Raw genomic sequence first — 25,537 nt, 5'->3', positions numbered from 1 at the left:
GCACGATTCTTTATTATACATATATTTGTACGTCTAGTTCCGGTCAATGTGTGTCATTGTTATCGTACTCTCTTTTGAAAAATAGACAAATTCGACATTTTCAAAGACGAACGTGAATGGACGAAACTAAGAAGAAAGTAACTGACATGCCAGTTATAGGATCGCGAAAGCCGCAAGCAGAGTGCATTTACAAGTAAACGTCAAACAAATCGCAAAGCATGAAATCGTATCCAACAGCAACGTCTGAAGTGTCAAAATTAACTATGACCTGGCAACCCTAATTGCCACCACGAAACTTTCCGGCCGCCTACGACTCACCTACTTCTGTTATGCATAATGGGAATACTTCTACTCCCCACCGTTAGCTTCTCGCGGCGTCCTTTTTTTTTTTTTTTTTTACAGAATTTTCGCCAACGCAAACATTCCTCGGAAGTACATTTTTTTTGGCCGCATCTTGCATCCCTGCCAGATCCCTTTTCCCATCCATCAACAGCAGTAAGTTTTGTAAACGGTTAAACAAGTCTCTAAAGTGAAGGTATATAGACGTTGGGTTCAGAATATTATGGGTGTCTTGTCTCGGAGTACCTGACGGGTCGGAAAGTTTGTGGCACAGAAGCGCTCCTAGTGGTCAAGCATGGTAAGTGCGGATTGCAACCTAATGCGCAGTCTTTCTGTTACGATAACTTTGACGTGCTTCAGTATTTCTGAGTGCGAAATGCAAGGTGGAATATCTGAACTAGACCTGTATGACACTTTTTTGAGTTCGGGAATTTGGTGGAGGAATTAACAGGCCTCACGAGAGTGACGTATTCTAGTTACAATGTATTAAGGATAAAAGTGCAATATTGTCAGCAGTGTTTCAAACGCGCATGCTGTTAATAAGAAAGAAACTTTAAAGCACAAATCAGTCTCGAGATTCACTTGGAGATATTATGTGACTAATTTTTCAGGGTTTGCACAAGCTGTTCAGATCTGAATACCTACCAGTTTTTAACAATTCCTGAAAACAATGATTGGTTCTACTTAAATTTTCCCAGGAAAAGGTAAAGTATGTATTATTGACTTTAATAATGTAGATCTATCTATGTAGTGACGGAAACCTGCACTATTAACTGTAGCGTTTATCTTTCTCCCACATAGTTTCATTTATAGTTATTGCTATTCTTCAATAGTAACAAATACATACACTTTACAATTGAAGGAATGGTAGGGAGTGAAAGAAGGGCAATGCCTTGACAACGAATAGGCAAGGAATTTGAGGTTAAGGACGTGCCGTGTAAACGAAGAGCCGGGGATCATATGCAGCCAGTGGTGGCGATCGAGGGGGGCTTTGGGGGACAGTTGCCCCCTACTTTTTGCCACTTTTGCTCCCAAAATGCAAAACCTTATCTATCAAGGGAAAGTAAGTAAACTGTCCTTGTCCCCAACCCAGTGTTGGAACCCAATCGCCGCCACTGTATGCAGCAAGAGATCCAGCCTCTGTTAAGTGCGCTTGAAAGCCCCTTTTCCTTATGACAAGCGGAATAACGACCTCCCCGATGTCATATGTGGCTAATGGTGTCGGGTGTAATCACGTCTTGTTTCGTATTTGTACGTTTGCTATGGACGTTTCATAATAAATGATATGAAATGTACTAAAAATAAAAAGCTGACAGTGGCGGCCATTGGGTTCCAAAACGGATGGGGGGCGGGCAAGGTGCCATTAGGGGGGCAAAGATAGTATATTTCCTTTTGTAGATAAGATTTAGCATAGTGCGGGGGTAAAAGTGGCGAGAATTGCCCCCCCCCCCACCAATCGCCGGCACTGTAGAAAAGGGAAGGAAGCATATCGCTATCAGACAACGACGCGAACAGAACCGTTATGAGCATTTGTCCATCATCTAGTGGCAGTATGAGGAAGTACGATGTCCAAATATTACTCAGGATTGCTAACTCCGTAAATGTACGGCAAATGACCGTTGAAATAAATTTTGAAATCAATTCCGTATATATACGTGATCCGCACACTAGAGAAGTTAGGGAACTCCTGATTATCACTCTAAGTGTTAAGAAAATGCTGGTATTCCGATATCATGCATTTAATGTAGTAGCGCCACTCAGTGTGTGAATTAACGGGGGGTGGGGGTGCCGGTGATTTCCCCCCCCCCCACAAAATATTTATTACCGGCAAAAGAAAATGATTCTTATCCCTGCCAGGGATGTTCTTATCCTCCTTCAAAGAATATGGAACTGAAAGCATATTATACCACTTCTTAACTTGTAGGTAGGTGAGATGACATTAAATTTGAACTTGGCAGTTGAAGTTTGGTCAAGCTTTTGGTGTTACTAGTTCGATAGCTCTTTTTCTGTATGAGTTTAGGTTTTCTTGGAATGCAAATGTACTGGTTTCTAAATTACGTGTAATTGTTATCATAAGATTAAATGACGTAGGTTACAAGCAATGTTTTAAGCTACTTATAACCGCAAGGAAATGGATTAGTTTACTGACTGGTAATACGTATATACAAAAATTTGCATACACAGAAACCTAACTCCCGAAATGAAATCACAAGTACGTCACTTAATTCGCACAGTGTCGCCACTGATTCTTGTAAATATTTGTAGTGCGAAGGAACAGTAACGACTAGAGATGGACGATATCGGAAAGTTGATATCGTCAAGAAAATATCGTCACAGACGATACGATACGATACGATATTTTTTCCGTATCGTGATATCAGCGATATATCGTCTCAAGTGGAAACCCCCATTTTGTATTGATAGCTCGTTGGACTCGGAATGAAGTTCTCTTTCCGATTTTACAATACAAAACGAGGCTTTCCATTTAAAATTTCACAGTTGCCCGCCCCCGCCCCCGCCCCACCCCCAGGGGTGATCAAGTGTGATATCATTGAATAGCTTTCTTTCACTTATTAAAAACGTATTTTTTCGTTTTTCGATTCGATGTGTATTTCTCACGATATGTGACCGTTCCGGTACTTTTGGACCACCCGGTATATTTCGCCAAATATCGTGACGATATATCTCCAAAATATCGTCTAGTTGATATCGCCTGGACGACAATTTTTCAATATCGCGATATCGTCTGGACCATGTATTGCCCAACACTAGCAACAATAGATGCCGGAGACAGTGCTATGGTGTTCAATATCTGTTTGAGTTTCACACCAGTTAAGACTATGCAGGCCACGAACATTGAAATATGCGCCTGTATGCGAAGAGTGTATCAGGCTGAATCCGTCCTTCTACAAAGATAACATTCTTGTGACCAGTGGCGGCGATTGGTACCCAAAACTAAGGAGGGGAGGGGGGAGAGCAAGGACAGTTTACTTTCCCTTGGTACATAATGTTTAGCATAGTGCGGGCTCAAATTCGACGCCACTGCTTGGCTCACTCGAAGTGTTTGGTGTGCCAACACAATTCTGTTTATCGTTCTCCTTTCCGTGCATAGTCAGGTTTCCTCGTGGAGATGACTCTAGTCACCTTCAATCAATAATATTCTTACTTAAAGTCCCTCAAGATGCCATTTTGAATGTATTTTTGCTTGGACAAAAGTCAAATTGCGACTTGAGCGCCCTCCCTGCCAGTTCACCCGTTACAGTAGATGGCGCGTCAATCGCACATAATTGCAACTAACTGGCGAGTCGAATATCTTCACTAAACAATGCACTTTTAATCTTCAAAGGCTAGTTTTCTTATATCTTAGCACCACAACTTAAAAGTTTCACACTCACGACATTTACAATCACTAACATTGTGACTTATTTTGAAGCCTATTGCATGTGTTATCTATATATCTAGGTTTGTTCGTAAGGCATTACAAATGTCGTTATTTGTACTTCAAAGCTTCGAACTGGCACAAGTATTTTACAAAGGCCACTCGTGACGACTAACTAAGGTCACGAAGTTTTCCTAACACCGTTCAGTCCAGCAATACACGTTGAATAGTAGTGAACGATCATTTCGTGGAAGATTTCGTGTAGAAATTTTTGGACTTTTTCTTAACGATGAAGGTTTATTGACAACTCACACTCATGCCAAGACTAGGATTCGAACCTGTAACCTTCTGTGGCAGAGAAGTACTCAAGATAATACAAAATGACAGTCGTGATAGGAGTGTAATTTTTCCAATGAAAGCTTTCAGAGGATAATTCAGCTTACGTTAACGCGCAGTACATGTGAAAAATTGTATAAAACTTAAAATTATACTACTACTACTACTACTACTATTCTTCAGAAATATACTATTTCCTGGAAACGTCATCTAATCGCTATTCGTTTAATATATCCAGACGAACCCACCTTACGAAATTCATAAGCTAGAATGCAGTAAGGATAAGATGATTTCACTTGGATAGGCGAATGCAGCATTCACTAGCGCCACCAAACAGGTGGAAGATAAAGATCAGTTGAAAAGCGGAGGACAATTAGAAGGTCTTGACCTAGACCACGGTGCATATCTTGAAAAGTGATTGCGATTAAGTATATTTTTATTCTTATATTTGATTTGCGTTACATTATAGATATGTGGTAGACTTTCTGCCCAATTTATTGAGTACGATTGAAAATCTTATTGAAAGGAAATGTAGTTATCATTTGCTTTACGCTTGTGGTTCTTAACTTTGATTGGATGTACTGTACCCTTTGTACACTGACCTCAACAAGTACTCCCACAGTTTGTTTCCTTATACAGCATATTTGCAGAAGATACAATTCAATCTACACGTGTATCAATATACGCTGTATAAAACACACCATATTACTAACTTCGTTGACCCTGTACGTGCGTACAGTTAGTTACCTATACAGTTTCGTATACTCTCAGGCTCATTTCATTATCAAAGTTTAGTAACTGAGTCCACGTAGATAATTAATTTGCAATCAAGAGAACAGGTTGTCTGATCATGTGCCTAAAGAACATTCAATACTTAGGCTGTTTGTCTATATTTTAATTGTCAATATAAGTGTTGATTTGGAATCATGTGACCTATTACTTGCATTCTCAAAGTTTGTTTTAAGTCTCCATTTGTGCGCAGATAGTGTAACCGGGTCTGGATCTAAAGTTGAAAGTAAATCCGAACTATTGCGTAATGTGGCTATACCTGAGATCGAACACGAGGCCCATTTATTTGAGGCGACAGCTACGTCATGGGGACCCTTGTTAATTGAATTAAAACAATTAACATTCTTAGCCTATGCTAACTGTTGCTGAAAAGCAATAAAATCTACTCACAAGTTGCATTCAATTCAAGGTCTTCTTAACAGCTCGCGTCTTTCCTTTTTACGGCTTGTCCAAGTCAACAAGTTTACGACCCACTGCAAGAACAGAGTTAAACTTCGAATTTAATTCCCCAGATGGAACTGCTATCGACTGCTTCTTTGTCATGGGAAAGTTCCTGCAGTCCTGAAGGGAGATGATATCCTGTAACAAACAAGATTGGCCTGCAAAACAGATTCCAATGGCAATGACATGTGCAACAGAATTGACGAACGAATTTATAGAGATTTGAAATTCAGACTATTGACAACAAATCAAGTGCTTCATCTTCGTTTCAATGACATCATCAGTTGCATGTGCTATTTTTGTAATGTAAAGTAAGTTACGTGAGTTACTTCAGTAAGTTTAAACTCTCAAATTATGGCGGTATACAAGTTGAACAATTTACAATAACAGGCCAAATAAAACGTGGAATATCTATCACTAGAGGCACATATTTTTGGAAAATAAAAAAAAAATAAAAATTTCGTTACAAAAACAGAGTCAATTTCGGGTTCAAAAGCAGTAAATAAAATAAAATTTCGTTGTTATACCGGTGAAAAAGCGGTGTATAAAATGACATTAAAGATGTGAATATAATTCCAAATTTGATTTGAAAACTGCACTTACTGCACCAAATAAACATATCCCTTCCACTAGCACATTTATGTCGTTACCAGAATATTAAGTTTATTCCTGTATTTTTGCTCCTCAAATATTTACAGCAGAATTAATCAATTTTCCGTGAATTGCATAATTCACAGGATAATTTTGACTTCATAAAGTGTCGCGTCGGTAAATAAACTCTAAATTTCGTGTTTAAGAGTATATTTCGCATTTTGCAGTTTATTTCGCATTATTTCGTTACAAGACAGGGTAGGATAATGCACCTCACACCTTTCAGAAACATAAGAAATTAACATTACAATGTGTTATTTCACATTTTGTGCTTTCGTCAAAAACGAAATATGCATGCCTCTACCGATCACGGGACAGGTTCCTCTGAGTAGAATAAAGCATCGCCAAATTCTTTGGGTTTCAAGATCATAACTAATACTACTCAAGCTCAATAATAATAATAATAATAAACAGCGTAATAGGGTGGCTAATCCTAGTCTAAATATATCACCTTCATAGAATTAATAATTACAACAGAGCAGACATATATTAAAAATGTCACTTCACAAATAAAATATAAACAACTAAAAATTAATTATTACCACAATTAAACCAATTCATCCTTCATTTATGTCCCCTCGTCTAACCGCGGCAGCTGGGGAGAATTTTGCCGGACAACATTATTAAAAACCTGCAATCTAAATTACATCCAACTAAAACAAATTTATACACTGCGAACCACCAAACAACATTCAGCCATCAACCCGTCAGGAGCAGCGGAATATTTTTACCTTTCTTTATTAAATTCTAATTTAAATCAAAAGGAGAGGTACAAATTATATTAAACTAAATTATAATTAGGAGTGGCGTCAGGCTTGATCCTTCATTTATTTGTCGACAACCATTGATTAAAAAGTTGAAAATTGTTATTTGGCAATAATGCTCATTTACTGTATTCCTAAGGCATAGAAGTGCAAGGTGGTTGAAAGGTACGCGCGCGCACACACACACTCTCTCTCTTTCACACACACACACAAGCTAATCGGAGCTGATTGAGAAAGGCCGGCCCAGTGGCGGAGTGCTTAACACATCGCGCTACGACGCCAGTGGTCCCGGGTTCGAATCCCGGCCTGGGCATGGATGTTTGTGAGTGTCCATTCATCAATTTCATCAAATCATCTCATTCCCATCTTCGCAAATTAGCCGAATGTAGCATAAAAGGGCGAAGCAAAATAGAGCAAATCAATCAATGATTGAGATAGGACGCCTTCCTCTTGTAACAGTTGTGACGGGAACGAAATTAGACGAGAACAAGACAGAACTCCGTAAACTCGAGACTAGATTTTCATTTACTGTCAGACTCTCTGTCTCATTAATAATAAAAGAAAAAAAGTTATCCTATCCGAATCAAATTTAGCTTACCATTTGAATTCTTCAGTTATACCAAACGAATATCTACTTGATTATATATAGTAGTTATATACGTACTACGTATATATGTACTTTGTTAATTGTAATTACAAAGTCAACCCGTTAGTTGAAATGGCGAGCCTGTACTGTGTGGTTGCATATATAGAGGATAAACATTCTGTTTTCGAGCACTCGTAGCGTTAAAACAAGGCATCAAACAGAAAAACTTCAATAAGAAATACTGTTGTAAGGGTCTCTAGTCTATACACCGTGAAAGTTTGTACGGGAACACGCTGTATACATTGTTTATACCCTATATCTCGAAACGGAATCGATACTTGCCCTTCGGGACCGAAGCAAGACACACGTTTACAACCAGACTCAAATCTCGACTCGATACTATCCCCAAGTAAACTGAGAAGATGAGGATGAATGATGATAGGTGAAATAGATGAAGGGACAATCACAAACACATGACAGCACACAACACAAGTCCCAAAGAGAATTATAATGACCATGGGTTCAGACACCAGAGCCTCGTTAGTCTGTAACATACAGGGCGTACTACGTGGAAGTGAGGTTGACATTTCGGTGTGTTCACAAACAATCACCCCTTACACTTCAATATGTATTTCAAGGACATTCAGTGAAACGCACCTACAGAATGTTGTGTGTTATTTATCGGCAATTGCATTTATGAGGTGGCAATAAACAGAAATCAAATATCTAACTGATTACTGATCAGTGATCAGAATTCTCACATTACAGCATCAATGAAAATGAGAAGAATATTCAGGCCGCCTCCGTTTCATAGTGGAAAGGATTAAAAAAGTATAATGTACCTAAAAAAACACCAACTGTAACGAAAATTGCGGAACATTTATCTACGGGCCCTCTTAATATTTGTTTACCTTACATCCATGTGATGTTTTCATCTCTTCTGTTAATCTCTTTTATACACCTTGGTTAACAGATTTATCTGCACGTGTGGTAAATGTCTGCCAAACATAAGCTTCACATACTGACAGTGTTCAAATAAGCAACAGCTGATGCGTTACTTGATGACTACGCCGTAAAGAACGGAACACTTATATGAATGAGGATTGGGCATGGCAATGGTGTGCAAAGGGAATCTTAAAATAGCCCCACTCTTGTAATAGATTCTTCTTTCTCTTCTTTTAGTGGTTGCTGCAGTCTGTGAAGGCTAATAATTAATTACAAGCACTTCGTTTCCGTTCTAAACATAATTCTTTCTGTGCATGGTGCAGTCTCATATTTGTACTTAGCCAAGCTATTTTCAGATGTGATGTTGCAACAAAATAAAGAAAAAAACAGAGAGCACGTTTCTTATTTCACAAGCCGTTATACCATTGAGAGTCTTATGTTCCCAAAATAACATTGAAACATGCACCAACGCTTGCCACGATGTTGGCGCTAAAATTAGCACAAACTGTCTCATCGTAGCAGTTAGTACAAGGTGCTGCCAACTGTGGCGCTCCAGTCTTCTTTTTATTTGTCTTCACGTTGACAGGCTGAGATAATTTTCAAGAGTGGGAAGTTCTGGAGAAGGTACAAAAATGCTAGAGGAGTAGACATAGTTAAAAATGACCTAAAACACCAGAATATATATAAATAAGACCACGATTTAGCGCGCCCGATTAACTTCTTCGAATGTTAGCTATTCGATTTGTTAATTCGGATTCAGTACATAGGCAAATCAGGCACGTATCCAGGAATTCCTTTGGGGGGGGGGGCTCACCACCATTTTTTAAGGGGAATAGTAAGAACCTCACAATTGTATGTTTAAGACCAGTGGTGGCAATTGGGTTCCATAAGCGGGGGGGGGGGGGGGGCAGAGGGTGGTGCAAGGAAAATTTACTTTCTCTTGGTAGACAAGGCTTAACATTAAGAGGCCATAATGTTGAGGTAATAAAATGGGGAGCAACTATCCCTTAAATCGTCTCCACTGTAAGGCTGTTATTTTAATCAGAACGTGAAATCGGAACATTTTTTACCACTCGACTCCTCTGTTTCCATGCATTAACATTGTGTGCCGGAACCATCTCAGTATGTGTGTTTGTCCATTTCTTCTCATCAGGCATAAAAACATCTATGGTACCTTAGAGTGTTTTTACGAAGCTGTTACACATGCACGGGATGGACAATCCACTCGACAACGCAGATTCAAATTGTGTGCTGCGAACTGGACGCAGACAGCTCTCGAATATGTATCTCTGATTCGAGCCTGAACACCACTAACGTGTCTTGTACTCCCATGTTTGCAGCTCTTATAAAAGCCGATACCTACCAAATTGTTTAGATTCAGGCCTTAGCACTCACAAGTGTTCAAAAAATGCCTGTTACAGCTTCCGCTGTCTTGTCATATATCGGCACGAAACAAAGGAAGTCTTCTCGAATGCGGCTGGATCACGAAACAATTAATGTACAATAAAAACCCTTCCGTTCCCAGCACATCTAATGTTTCGTCTCCCAGTATGATCAAATGCTTATTCATTTATCTCCAGTGACGTGCCCAAGGGAGGGTTGGTGAGGTCATAACCCCATTTTACCCAGTATTCCTTTTTTTTAAAAAAAAAGAAGAAGAAGAACGTCAAAGACAGGAAAAAAATGGCAAAATCAGGACTGACCATCAAAAATAGTATGCGTAACCCCTCTCCCTTCCGAAAATCCTGGGCAAGCCACTATTTATCTCGGACACATTTTTAAAAATCAACTCACCAGAAGTTTTTATCATTCCGTATTAGATTGAAGTAAGATGCGTTCTTCCTGCAGGTTTGTATATGATCCTTTAGGGTGCTGTCGTCTGCCTGCCTTCACACCTAACCTTAACAAGGCCCTAATTTTCCATCCTTGTGACTTGGATTTTCAAGACTTAGGAAGGTTTCAGACCGAAGGGACACGCGATACATGTCGATTGGAATGGGCCAATCAACAGCAACGTTTCACACCGTAGCGACACAAAAGGCCGCACAAACCTAATCTTCAGGCGACACGGTGTGAAATCTCCCTTATTAGGCCACTGTCATTGTCACCTCGAAGTAGTAGCCCTTGTTGAACACAGAAGAAAAAAATTCTCCTCAACCGGTGGGAATGCTCCTCAGTTTTCTTCTCTCTCCTATATTTTCTGTGCTTGTTCACTGTACAGGCAACACCTTACGATTTGATATACACAGGACATGTACTATGTAGACATTTTAACGAAAAATCGGTTGAAGTCTAGGATGGCTAGGTGGCTCAGTTCGTAGAGCCACGATTCGGGTCCTGGGAGAGCCTGCAATTTCCGCCTAAAATGTCTACATATGCAACATCATCTTGCTTTCTCTTCTCGACATTCATACAATTTTCGGCTGTCTCTTTATGGTAGTTAAGTGTTTGAATGTATTTTGAACCCAGTAGGCTTAAACAGTATTTTTTTTATACCATGAAATTCTCGGACTGCATATACGAAATTTAGTTCTGGCAAAACTAAATCATCACTCAAAACTTTGATTTTCAGTTGATCTATGCAGCTTATTTCTGTTTTAATAAACCGCTCCAATATCCGGTACTGCTGAAATATTCACTTTAGAGAGAGAGAGAGAGAGAGATAGAGAGAGAGGGAGAGGCCTTGATCTCTTCGACCCTTGACCCGAACTAGCCCTGTACTGAGGCCCCAGAAGTTCTACTGTCGTCAATGTCTTGATTTTCGAATCACTATATCTTATAAAGCAACCAGAGGACGCTGACTGATCACTAATTGACTGTATGAATTGTCACACTTACCTCTGAAATCTCATTAACCGATTCTTTGTAGAGAAGAACCGAAAAATTGAATCCGCGTATTTATATCCTCATTATATTCTAGAACGTTCCACAGATAAAACGATTCGTTAATATTGCCAGTAGTTGACTCCTTCTCTCATTCAAGAACGTACCCTCTCCCGCCTTCCACAGATTATAAATTACAACAAATCATCCTACGTGTGGCGCTACCTTTGTTGTGCAGCTTCCAAATGCTGACAAGTCTCTACATAGTGCTCAAGTGCGCTGCGACAACACCGAAAGTGCAAGAAAAGTTTACGTGTAATATTATCAACAACAGGGTTATAGAACTTTCTCCGTCTTGCCTCGATAATTGTCTATCTCCTTAAATCATCGTCACATTATTCCAAAAGCCAAAAACCTAATTTTATCTAGTGAAAAATAAAGAAAATTCTTCGGGGGGGGGGGGTGCTCGAGCCACGTCAACCTAGCCTTGGATACGTGCTATTAACAATAACAGGGTTATAGAACATTCTCCGTCTTGTCTCGATAATTATTTCTCCCAAATAATCATCACATTATTCAAGAAGCCAAAATCCTAATTTTATCTAGTGTAAACAGAAACATTTCCTGTGGGCTCGAGCCTCCTGATTCCCACCTTGGATACGTGCTATTGACAATAGTAGGGTTATAGAACACTCTCCGTCTTGTCTCGATAATTATTTCTCTCAGATTTATAAATTTATTATCTTCACATTATTCAAGACGCCAAAAATCTAATTTTACCTAGTGTAAATTTCCTGAGGGGGGGCTCGAGCCACCTTATCCCCACCTTGGATACGTGCTATTAACAATAACAGGGGTATAAAACATTCTCAGCCTTGCATCGATAATTATTTATCTCCTTAAATTATTTTCACATTATTCAAGAAGCCAAAAACCTAATTTTATCTAACGTAAACTGAAAAAATTCCTGGGAAAAGGGTCGAGCCCCTTGTGCCCCATCTTGGATACGTGCTATTGTCAATAACAGGGTTACGGAACATTCTCCGTCTTGCCTCGATAATTATTTCTATCCTTAAATTATTGTCACATTATTTTATTTCACACCACAAGAAACCAAAAACCTAATTTTATCTAGTGTAAACCTAAAATTTCGGGGGGCTCGAGCCCCCTAAGCCCCCCTCTGGATACGTGCCTGAGGCAAATAGGTTCCACGTCTGTGACATCAAGTAAAATAATATTGTGTTTCTTCGTTTGGTTGAGCTCGTCCCTACAAAATTGCTTGTTGTAAACACACACATAGTGGATAAATGTATAAATTTAATTAGCGTATGGACCTCCCCAATGGCGCAGTGGTTGCGTCGTCGCCTTGTAATCAAGGGGTCCCGGGTTCGATACCCGGTGGAGGTACATAGTGGTTCGGTTCACATCCCACTTTAAACTGTAGGTCCAGTCCCGATTAGCCTTACTGCGCATAAAGTGGATTTAAAACACTAACTCAATCAATCAATTATCGTACAAGTATGCAAGGATGTATTTAGAAAAAATGCCAAGTACTAAATAGGTAATTAAATTACTAACGTGCTTACAAAAATGTGAAAAAGAGACATGAAAAGAGATAAATTATATGGACTGCAAACCTTGTCACGGTTCAAATTGTATCCAAGCATCTCTGTTCATTACGTGTACACATTGATATATTGACACATTGTAACAAAAGTGAACTATTTTGAATCGTGAATGCAATTTCGAATCAGGAACTATCAGTTTGAGAAAAGTGAAATAATCCAGCAAGTTTCTGAGGAGAATGCAGAACAAATACGAAATTGTGTGGGATCCTCGGAAACATCTTCTGTGCATAAGATTGCCTTTGATATCGTCACTTACTGCCTTACCCATAATGACATAGTTTCATGTCGTTTTAATACCAGTTTTACCTTTATATTTGAACACCTACGCAGCAACACGATCACTCCTTATATGTGATCTCACTTTTTCGCCATCTTCAGTAGAAAATGCACATGAATTAAAATATGAATCTCAGCACTCATTTATTAAAATAATATTATTGTGATTAATACTTATAATGGTATTTGATATAAATGTGTTATTTATCTTTCACAATTTTGCCTTTCTGATGTTAATTATTCAAAATATGCAAAATATTAGACATAGATTTATCTAGTAGATTTTAAGTTTAAATTATTTGTACTAATCTAAATTTATGTTCTTTATTCTGTACAGGAGGACGATGACCAGAAGTTGCAAAGTAAGTGCAGATTATTACTTGCTCCATCTAATAACAATACATAATAATAAATTGCATGTGTTTTGCACCATAAGATGGCCTAAGGGTTTGTCTAAGCCTTGCATCATCATATATGACTAAATATATAGTAAATCTTGTTTTCTTAGAAAAACTGTATGCTTAAAATATCAGTAGATTTTAAATGAAAAACTCAAATTTTTAAATTTGAGAGTTACGAATGGCGATTCTCGAATTCTATACATTACTCGAAGCAAATCAGTTGTTTTCATTCTAGTTATTCTTTATGGGACCAAGTGAGTCAATGACAGATTTTGTCAATATAACATGGTAAATTGTAATGCTATTTTAACTATTTCTCAGATATTGTTCTTAGGGATTATTTTGCTTCCAGACTTCCAAGTAATTTCGAATGGCTCAAAACACGTCATAAGGTGTCCCACCTAAATCCCACGAAAATTCCAGAAAAAAATATCCGACGCAAGAAATGTTCGGAAACTAACCGTGCCGTTGCGAGCTCAACTCAAATATGAAAAATTGTAAGATCAAATACTGTCACTTGAACATAACATGAATTCTTTGAGGGTCATATATTGCCGTTGCTGAACGTTTTATCTAAATTAAGAGTGTGAGAAGCATATCCGAGGCTGGCAGTCAGTAAAAACTTGTAGCAGTCTAACAAAAAAGTCATCTCAGAGAGAAATATGACTTCTTGAACATATTTTTTTCTTCATTTTCCAGTGCTGCGAAAGGCATTTCAGATGTTCGACACGGCCAAAACAGGGTTTATTGAAACCGTGAAGATCAGCACAATTTTGAACACCATTGGACAGGCCTACGACGACGGAGACCTGAATGCTCTCATTGAAGAAAATGACCCAAACGGTAAGTAAATATAGTGCTGCATGGAGTATAGGAATAACGTTTCTGATATTGTGCATTATAAAACTCTTAGAATCTAAGCTTGCGAACGCCAATAAGAGTTTTGCTACTGATTCAGCAACAACATAAATGCACAGGATATTACTCACACTTGTGCGCTATTTCCATGATCTTGGAAAATGGTACACCATTATCTTCCTCTAATACTGTATTATCATCAACAATAGTTTAATTGTTGCAATATACTTGCCTTGTTACTGTTTCTTTTTATCGCACACCTTGTGATCAATCGATGGAGCCGTATCTCCCAAATGTAGCCTATGAATGTTAAGGTGTCGCTATCTAAGCAAGGGGTCGCTGGTTCGATTCCCACTGGAAGTATCAAAACTGGTTGGGATACCAATTTAAACAGTAGGTCCAGTTTCGATTAGCCTATCTTTGCATAAAGTAAAACTTTGTACAAAATTTGACAAACTTTGCCATTTGGAAACGAATGAAGAAATCAATAAAAAGTAATAATAATGTTTAACTTAATAAACTTGTTTATATTCACCAATGCGTGAAAGCCATTGTTAGACATTACCGGAAACAAATTCCATATTTTTTTACAAAGAGTTACATCATTTTCCTCCTGTATGAATTAAAGACCAATTCTCTTGACTCACCATTTAAAAGGCCTCTTTGGTGTGCCGGGATGTGACCTGTGAAGGCACTCAAATATCAACGACATAGTATATTGCAGAAACTTCATTATTTCAGGCCAACAATACTGTTTCAAGTTACCATAAAATTGACAATATTTCTCCCCCTGAGATATCTGGAAAAACTTCATGGAATTCGAATGGTGAAATTGCAGCGATATTTTGTAACAAAAAATATTGTTTTTTTTTACTTACAGTAAGTAAGTTACAGCAACTATTATTATTATTATTTTTGAAGTAGGGTTGCATTTAAGCTTACAGCCTATTTTACACTTATTATCTAACTATAAAAAACAGCTTTCTTTCCTACATGAATTAATACTATGTTAAATATCCAGTTATGCAAATTTTATATAAGTACACAGAATATGGAAGTTGCAAATGTATGTGATTAAAGAAAACATTAGTAATAATAACAATAGGCTAAAACAACCACAAAATAATAATAATAATAATAATAATAATAATAATAATAATAATAATAATAAAAGTTTCTATAACCACCACCCCCGAGAAAAATTATGCGGGCGCCTTGAATCCAGTTTCTCTTTAAATAGTGGACTCAAGCCTGAACTTGACAACAACGCCACAGTATTTTCAATTCAATTTCAATTTTAAGATTTGGAAAACAACAACAATAATAAAAGTATTTCATGACTGAAGGACAAGATATGAAATTTTACTCTGGCCCACCCCCTCCCTCCGTACCCGGAATGGAAATTCCTAGCTGGGGGATGCTTTTCCCGGTTTGGGGAAATGTGGGGGGGCTGTTTTGTTTGTATGTATCAAAATGGAGATGCCCAGAGGCGTCTCCTGAACCCATGCGTCAATTGTGGGAAAAAGGACAGCTTGCTCTGCGACGACATTCATGAGCATTTCTACATTCTAATTTCTTCACATAGAAGTATTTATTTTACACGACAGCGCTCAACTAAGATTATATTACATTTCTTGGATCTGAAGTGACGCATGCGTCAAATGTGGGAAAAGAATTATTACTTTCTTTCACTTCAGATCCAAGAAATGCAATATAAGCTTAGTTGAGCGCTCTCGTGTAAAATAAATACTTCTCCTATATGAAGAAATTAGAATGTAGAAATGCTCATTAATGTCGTCGCAGAGCAAGCTGTCCTTTATCCCACAATTGACGCATGCGCAGCATGCACCGCATTCGTTCAGAAGACCCCTCTGGAGATGCCTAAGCAAATTATTCTAGTGTGGAGATGTTTTATGAGTTATTAACTGGAGGAAGGGGGCATAGCATCACCTCACGTTCCCCCCAATTCGAGCACTGCAGCCTCACCCCCCCTGAGAAAATATCTTGTGGCTGGCTTTGCTGTTAATGAACAAGACGGAAATTTTTAATATCCCAACATGTAAAGATAGATAATGATTATAAATTACAGCTGTGTGAACCATGAATATATTTTTAAAATCTTAATCATTACAATTACAGTAAAACCTCGTTAATCCGAATCCCGATAAGCCGGACTTCGCTTAATCCGGACAGGAAAAGGCAAAAAAAGTAGAATGCAAGTTTTTAAATGTGGCTAGAAGTCATCAAGAGAACTTCCCAAAGAAAAGGCAGTCAACCATGGATGAAATTCTGTTTCCCGTAGACTTTGTGTACTGTATAGTGTATTTAGGCCTATGCCCTTTAAATACACCATAATAAATGTTTTGTTGCTATAAACGGAGCTTTAATATACTTTCTGCTGTTCTTTTATGTTATTCCAGTTAATCCGGACTTTCGTTAAACAGGTTAATTTATCCCCCATTAGTCCGGATTAACGAGGTTTTACTGTATATTAATTACGTTAATTTTAAATGGCCGTCAGTGCTTTAGAAACAGTGATGGTCAATTTTGTTTAGGGTAGTAAGATGACTGCGAAAATTAACGCCATCTACCGTCAACTTTTTATGGGTCTGAAACCCACACAGGACTATCCTCTCTAAGGTTTGTGTTTTGGGTATTTTTATGTACAAGATTTGATTTTTCTCATTTACCGTCGCTTTCTTGCTACTTTTGGGTAATTGCGACGATGGATGACATGACGAAATTGACCAAGGGAAACTCACAAAGAACGTTTAATCCGGGATTCTATCCAGGGAAGTGTGGCGTCGTGCCGCGCTGTTGTATTTTTATGCTCCTTTGATGACATCTAATCGCCATTCGTCCTCATCGTCGCGAATAGCCAAGAATGTCGGAATAGAGTCGCTTAATAATCAAATACGAACCATCTCGGGGACTCCCCGATGGCGTAGTGGTAACATCGTCGCCTGGTTCGATACCAGGTGGAGCCACATAGTGGTCCGGATCGCACTTTTAACTGTAGTCCAACCTCGATTAGCCTATCTGTGCATAAATTGAACTTTAAACAAAAACTCTAACAAACAAAAGAAACCAGGTTGACACTGCTCTATCTTACAGGAAGCGGAAAGGTCAACTTTGACGGATTCTGTGCCATTGCGTCACATTTCCTAGAAGAAGAGGACGCAGAAGCCATGCAGGAGGAGTTGAGGGAAGCCTTCAGGCTCTACGACAGAGAAGGTAGGATTCAACGGGTTCATTGTCTACGTAATGTACGCTGGGATGCATGAATATTACTAGGTCAAATGCCCATCACTATGTTCATTCATTTTGTTTTATGCAGTGCGAAGTTCAAGAATTGAAACAAAACACGACAGAACCAGTTTATAACCTGTGCACTATCCCTTAAAAACACGCAGGACAATAGATAAATGAATTCAAGAATATACCTAGTAATAAATGTGCGTCCCATTATACTAAAACTATCATAGGCTTTTTTGGGGGGGATATTCAAAACTAAAGCAATTATATGCATTAATATTATATTTATTTACTTACCTTCAACAGAAATGAAAATTCTCCAATTACAGTGGTAATATAATATAAATGGAAAATGAAATATCAGTATGTTATGAGAAAACATGACATGTATATACACACTACAAATGTTATTCTGACAAATATTTTACAATTGTTATTTACATTAGTCTATTATATACATACTATGATACAACATTGCATAGAATTTATTACAATCAAAATCACAATTAGATGCTGTAAAATACTAGTAAAAAATACTAAGATATTAGCTGCAAAATAATATGTACATGAAATTTACGCGTCTATTATTGTTATTATACAGGGTGTCCACATGAAACCTGCCTGATTTCAAATTAAATTGTGGACAAACTATTCGACATAGAGCATTGCGGTTTGCAGCATCATTTAAAGCAACTCAAAAAGATTGTTTTTGTGTGGTGCTGAGTAAATAGAAACGATGACGACAGCCCAAGAGAGAGAGTGTGGTGTGGTATGAGGAAACTACATTTCAGACGTGTGTTTGAACGGGAGCAGCCAGACGTACAGACAATTAAGGCTTGGTATGACAAGCCACTGGGAGTGTTAACGACAGTCAGATCGACAGTGGGTCCAGATCGAGTATCGGCTAGACATTTTCAGGGTTACGAGAAGAGCCCACGTAGAAGTGCACTAATTAAAATAGAGAAGAAGAAACTTTTCAGTTGCTTTACATGATGCCGCAAACCGCACAATTGTAATTTGAAATCAGGGAGGTTTCATGTGGACACCCTGTATATGGCACAGAAAGATTTATCATTAAGTAAATCTAAATATTCCTACATATTTTAGAAAGTGATTTATGAAGAAGAATTGATAAGTATTGATTTTATTACCTTCTTATATTCGGTACTATTAAGATTGATATCAACTTTATGATTTTTGTTTGCAATTCTGTTATCTCGTACATGCTTCTCATCCTGAAAAGTAGTGATTATTTATATCTTTCAGTTTTGAGAATGTTAAACAGTAGAAACTTCTACATAGTAAATTATATGGACTTTCATTGTGCCCACTTTTGATGGGGTCTCCCTTATCGCACAACACTTCTGCAACCTAGTGGTCTGACGTCAGACGAAGAATAGCTACGTTCTTAGGTTTGGTTCTATTAGCATAAATAGGGTGACCAGATATTTGTTGACCAAAAAGAGTATAGTCTATAGGTTGAAGGTGCGCATGCACAAAACATAAAAATAAAAATAAAATAAGGGTGGTTATTTGTTATTGCTTCTATTATAGCCCCTATAAAATAGGCCTACACTCTACACATTCAAATTACTTATGGGTCTAATGTAATTAGTTAATTACAAATAATTACTCACCAATGGGCTCCATCATTCATACTTCTGGGATGATTTTGCTTTCTTGAGTATGTTTAAATCGTTCTTTATTGCCAGTCCAAACTCTTCACAGGTCATGTCCACATTGAATTTCACTTTCATTACATGTTCAAGTGTTGACACCAAGAGTGTACTTTATCCTCTCGCCAATAAGTTTTAATAACACTGAAGAGTCTTTCATAATCAACATTTGTACCAGGCAGTGTAAACAAGAATTTTATAAGAGGCACAATCACTTTTAAATTTGACCCATCCTGTACTGATCTCCACTTACCCATCATTGTTTCTTTTCTTTCTGTGGATTTTAACGCATTTTTACGCGTTAAATAATGAATGAAATTAAATAGCAAGGAAAAGAGTATATTTGAGGATGTTTGCAAATTGAAAAGAGTATAGAGTATATGAACCTCTAAAAGAGTATGTCTGGTCACCCTAGCATAAATATACTGTAAATTTATTATTTATGCTAGGAGAGCTAAACCTACCTAGCCTAACCTAACAACTTTGGCATTTAGCCTAAAAATATATCAGTCTCTAGTGATGTCAGAACGCAAGGGCGATATTATAGCCCCCGTGGATAATGAAGACACTCCGTCAGCTACTACACCAGTTACAATTTTATACATATGGGAATTATATATATTAACATACATTAAGCATATACTTGTTTGTCTCCAAAACACAGTACAAATTCTGTATTTTAGGAATAATTATATTTGAAAGACTAAAATACTGCAATAGCTTATTCTTCTTTTGCTCTCGGTTGTGTTCAGACATAATTTATTGTTATTTTAGGTAATGGCTACATCACTACAGCCACCTTGCGGGAGATTTTAGCAGCTCTTGACGACAAGCTGACGTCAGATGACTTGGATGGAATAATTGCTGAAATTGACACGGACGGCTCAGGCACGGTTGACTTTGATGGTAGGTGATGAAATTTCACTTTTTTGATCTTGAATACTGAGATATTCAGTATATACACACGTAGGTTTATAAATAAATATTGGGTGAACATCGAACTCTGACAAATGACAGCAAAAATTCCTTCAAACCTGTAATGCACGTTTCGGCTTGCAGCGACAATCTGCTCAGAAAAGCATCAGATTGTTGTACTGCGCAAGTGCCCACCCGATTGTCTTGCCAATAGAAGACCAGAACTTTCAGCTCAGAAAGTCGCGCAGAATGTGTAATAGTTTCCCGGGCATGCGGAAATGTAATGTTTCCGATATATTCCAGCCATACTGGGAAAATAAAAATTGTAAATTCTCATTTTCTTAAATTTTATATGGTAGAGATTACATAAACGCACGGTTATGAAAATAGGCGGCTGGGCAGAATTGCGCTGGTGCCACATAAAAGCAAAGCGAGAGCGGGACAAAAGTCGCTGGTTCCCGCGCACTGTGTGGCAACGTCAACCGGGCTGCGTTGCCTAGTTCGAGCGTGAGGCCGACCTCTCTCCGGGGCACTTTTGTGCCATCTCTGACCTTTCGAGCAAATACTACCAGTTTGCATCACATGGATTACAAAGACCAACTCTACGAGATCTTTCATTCTCTTAAACCTCCAGCGCTCCCGTGGCGGAGTGGTTAGCACACATCGCGCTGCGAAGTCATGGGTCCCGGGTTCGAATCCCGGACTGTGCATGGATGTTTGTGAGTGTCCATTCATCAGTTTCATCATGTCATCACTCATCCCCATCTTCACAAATTAGCCAAAAGTGGCACAAAAAGCGAAGTAAAATAAAGCAAATCAATCTCCGAACACACGGGGTTGTGCTCCGACGTGGCAACAGCGCAAACTTCTGCCACCCGCCTAATTTCATGGCCGTGCGTTTAGATATGGTGATTTGTGTAAAGTGTCACAATATTATTGCAATAGTTGAGGATGATATCCTTGTTGATGCACATACACCATCCTAAGTCCATGAATCATTTTAGAAATTCACCACAGACAAACTATGCAACGAATAGTGCCAATTTAGATGCCGGTAGAACGAGAGACTCGCCAAGTTATTGTAGGATACCACACGAGCGCATAGTTACCATGCTTTGCCGCTAGGTGGCAGTAGTAGGAAATATGGCTCTAAGTAAACGTGAGAAGGAATACGCAAGGACCTTGTCTGCTGTGGCTATGCAGGGACGATTTTGAGCAAAGTTTTAGGAGTCGCAAAGGGAGGGGATGCGGATTTATTAAATTTGAGCTCCTAGGGTATCATTTTCTTTTGGCCCTCCCAACATTATTTATTATTATTATTATTAACAACAGTTTTGTTATAGTACTTCACCCACACTAATTACATGCTCTGTACTAATAACGCTTGTAAACTTTAAAGTATAGACACATTTGATTAAAGAAGAATTAGAGTTATAATCTCAGAAGTTATGTAAATGCTAGAAAGTCCCTTCTACCTTCTTTCATCAAATAAGCAGGCTAAAGGACTTCATATGTTGTTTCTTTTGTTGTTATTATTAAAATATTAAGTTTAACAGTCCATGGTCTTCGTCACTTGTGCCCATTCAGCTTCTCATTTTTGTGCGCCCCCTGGACTTGCGCCCTTAGGCTATAGCCTAGGATAGCATAGTGACAAATCCCCCACCCCGGGGAGCCCCTTCTCTCCGCTAATCTCTCCAGAAACTTCACAACCGTATCACCGCTGCTGTGTCACCTATCTATCGTGATATGCTAACATGCTTAGGGGACAAAATGCAGTATTGGTTAGATATCTGCCTCATCAGCAAAGGTGGATACATAGAGCATTTGTGAGGTTTGTATACAAAACATTATATCGTAATCAGGATTACCACTGTCAGTTAGTTGTATCTGTATTTAATTTATAAAATGTTTCACAGACTTATGAATCACCCTGTGCCTATATTTTTCCTGAGTATGCCTCTCCTATAGACTAAGTTATGTAGTGTAACAATCATTATGAGTGGATCGTTTACCAACAGTTGCGGAACACATTCTGCAGCTTCTGAGTATGGGTGTTACGCTTTAGACAAAATAACAGAATGGGAAGGTTTGGTAGATGAAACATACTGAATTGCGTTGCTTTATACAAATTAAACAGAGCTACAATACATTTTGTTCCAACGTCTGTCTCCATTCTTCACAGGCTACTTAAGTTGGGTCTCACATTTCGCACTCTACTCAAAAGCCTCCTTGGTCAAGCGCCGCACCGTATTTGTAAATACTGGTGTGATGAGTCATACCCACTCTTGCACTCGCATAGCGGCCATCTTGGCTCCAATGATTGAACGTATAAATTGAGCTTCATAATTTTTCTGTTCTTTCCATAAGTAAAAAATCAATCCAGAATTTAGCTATCAGAATGACACCATTAATATACAAGAAAAATGTAATAAGTGAAATAATAATAATGTTACCTCTTGCACGCACAGTGATAAGTACTATAAATCTAAGAATAGCCATTTGCTGGTGTCAACATTGTCGAAACAAAAGAGTGGAATGCCGATCATTTTGCTGAATATTGCATTGTACGAGTGTTAGTATTATATATTTTCTGTTTAAAACATTGTTTGAAACTCGACATTTATACGCTGAAAACGAAAGCGTGCTTTTGATTTTATGGAAACTTCCGTTACACTTTTCAACTGCATCATTTGGAAATTCAAATCTTTTAAATGTACAAAATTACCAATGGTGAATGGTTAGATACCTTTAATTTGAGGAAGTTTGAGTTCACATACTAAAAGTTGGTACCGCTTCAGCACTGCGTATTTATTCAACCCCAAGTAAAAAATTTCTGATAAACGATCACAGAACGTGCTTTGTGACTTATTATGCACTTTAATAAAAAAAATGTTACGATTGGTACTAATAGATTTAAAAGCGTTTGTTTACTGCTACTGCTATTCTAATTATGTTTTATATTGTCTTTGACAGAATTCATGGAGATGATGACAGGAGAATAAACGTTTGCAGGCTTACAACTTTCGACGACAGTTCGGGATTTTAGCCATTACACGACACCAGCACCATCTATCATCACGTCTTTGAACTGTCTTCTCCAAACTACTGTAATATTTCAAGTGAAGAGCAGCACATTTTTTTAAATTAAGTTTCGTGCCTTAACATTTCTCTAATACGTGCTCTAGTCTTTCAGACAATGTTAGATAGAATATTAATCTTTGAATGCAATTAATGTTCTTTTATTTTTCGACAGAAAACCATAATCACACAAAGCTTTAAAACTAAAGCGTAGTGCATATTTTCATCAATCTTTATTTTCTGATTTGCTTTAATTATTTTATGTTTTCTTTGGCAACGTGTAGAAACTGCATTTAGCGGCTTTGTGACGTATTATGTAGCTGACATTCCATTTGATACGCGTGTCAGGTAAATTCTCAAAGCACTCTCTCGGTGAAAGTGATATTTGGCCTCGACAACCATATTTGTACATCTTTTTTGGATGGATTTCTGCGTCATAACTGCTGTATTGTGTATTTCATTATCATGTCACATCACAACTATGTAGATCATTACGCAATAAAAGGATCATTGTTCCAATTACAATTTGTTGTCTCTGTTTTTAACTTCAACTTTTCACAAAAAGGCTCGTTCACTGCACAGTTCCGAAAGCGGTCCTAAAACTTGACTTTATGCCTTCTACAGGGTCTCTAAAAACAAATGTGGAACTTTAGCCACGACTGGGATGTCCAGAACACCAAAACTAACCTACTTACGTATATTTAATAGTGGGAAGTAATTTTTCGTACTAAAAATATTCATGGGAGTATAGGATTAGCAGGAATGAGGCCCCAGATAAGGAGTAAAATCACTTTTGCAGAACTGTCCAGCCAATAGCCATTTTATAACATCCTAGAGTAGAAAGTAATGCTGTGGGTTTGTTGATTGTTTTTGCTGCCGCTTATTTGTTTAAGTTTAATTTGAAATTGTTGTTTTAAGTTCACCTTATGCATAGACAGGGACCAGACCTACAGTTTAAATTGGGATCCGTACCACTGTGCAATGTGCCTGCACTGGGTATCGAACCTGGGATTCTTTGATTACAAAACGTCGACGTTACTACTACGCCATCTGCTTATTTGTACCAGTAGGTTAAATGCGATGGTGAAGTATGAGAGAGAGTGAAATGATGTTATGAGCTTGGTTACATATATCATACAAACATTTGCCTTGAGCGACTGAGGAAAAGGGCCTCCCTGATGGTGTTGTGATAGCGCCTTGAAATCAAGGGGTCCTGGGTTCGAATACTCCGTGGAGGTACAGTGGTTCAGACCCCACTAGGTCCAGTCGCGATTAGCCTTTCTGTTGACAAACTGGACTTAAAAGAAACTCATCATCAAACTCAACATTATTGAAAAGAATTATAAAAAAACCATGATTAGAATCTGTTACCTAATGAATAGCAAACCTATCGTACCCATGAATTGGCAAGGAATATTATGGAGTACCTTTTCTCTCAACGTCAAAAGTTGATGGTATCCTGTGTAGCTTCTTCTTCTTTATTTTCTTGGCTCACACCGCGTATTTTTGCGATTTCTAGCCAAAGTTGCTGAGATATGTTCCAAACTGTTGATTAATATCTTTCATTTTCTTACAAACACTATTGACTTATTGAGTAGCCTACGTTTGTCTATTCTGTTCTTATGATATAACGACTTTGCGTAGCACTGAATTATTATATAACGAAACAATATACTTATTTTACCAAAGTGAAATATAAACAGGTGAGTTTTCGTGTGACGTAGATTTGGGGATCGTTTTCTTTGAATACCACGGATAGACCAACTTGTCTCCAATTACAAAATTTCACATTTCACGTAATGCTTATTAAAGATACATTGTTAATATCACGAGCAAAATTGTTTTGTGCAATAAAAAAAGTTGATAAATTAATTTTAAAATATTTATGGTCGAACAAGTTAGATGATTGGCTAAGGTGAAATGATTGAGTCGTGTCCGGAAGATTGCGGTTTCAAACGTCCCCACAATCTCGTCTAAGGGTTTTCCGGGGTATTTCCCTATTCATTACGGTTGAATGCTGAGATGGTACTTCTAAATAAGAACAATTCCATTATTTCCATTTTCCCCTCTGTCACCCAATGGTGACATGGCTTACATGTTAAATCATACAACAACTTATCTAAAACAAACAAAGAACGAAAAAATACTAACGTTAAAAACAATCGTGTTTAAAATTTCTTTTTAGGTCTATTTTATGCTCATGCTGGCTAATAGGTCTGATTTGATTTGATGTTTTAAGTCCATTTTATGCACAGTAAGGCTAATCGGGACTGGACCTACAGTTTAAAGTGGGATCCGAACCAATTGTGCCTCCACCGAGTATCGAACCCGGGACCACTGGCTAATAGGGGCTGGACACATATCCGGGAATGCTTGATTACAAGGCTACAACGATAA

General features: G+C 38.0%; 1 protein-coding gene across 1 annotated transcript; it reads left to right on the top strand.

Moving 5' to 3' along the window:
* The first annotated feature begins 503 nt into the window (after positions 1-503).
* Positions 504-23,665, top strand: TpnC25D (Troponin C at 25D). The gene is made up of 6 exons (XM_083137375.1): positions 504-637; positions 13,295-13,319; positions 14,058-14,201; positions 17,331-17,450; positions 19,922-20,053; positions 23,036-23,665. Exons 1-6 carry the CDS (start codon positions 635-637, stop codon positions 23,062-23,064), a joined length of 453 nt encoding a protein of 150 aa, XP_082993501.1. The 5' UTR covers positions 504-634; the 3' UTR covers positions 23,065-23,665.
* Positions 23,666-25,537: the final 1,872 nt, after the last annotated feature.

The sequence above is a fragment of the Lepisma saccharinum genome, chromosome 16 (assembly GCF_977018435.1).
Source record: "Lepisma saccharinum chromosome 16, izLepSacc3.1, whole genome shotgun sequence".
NCBI lineage: Eukaryota > Metazoa > Arthropoda > Insecta > Zygentoma > Lepismatidae > Lepisma > Lepisma saccharinum.
The sequence above is the reverse complement of the archived record's forward strand: the minus strand, read 5'-3'. Positions and strand labels throughout refer to the sequence as shown.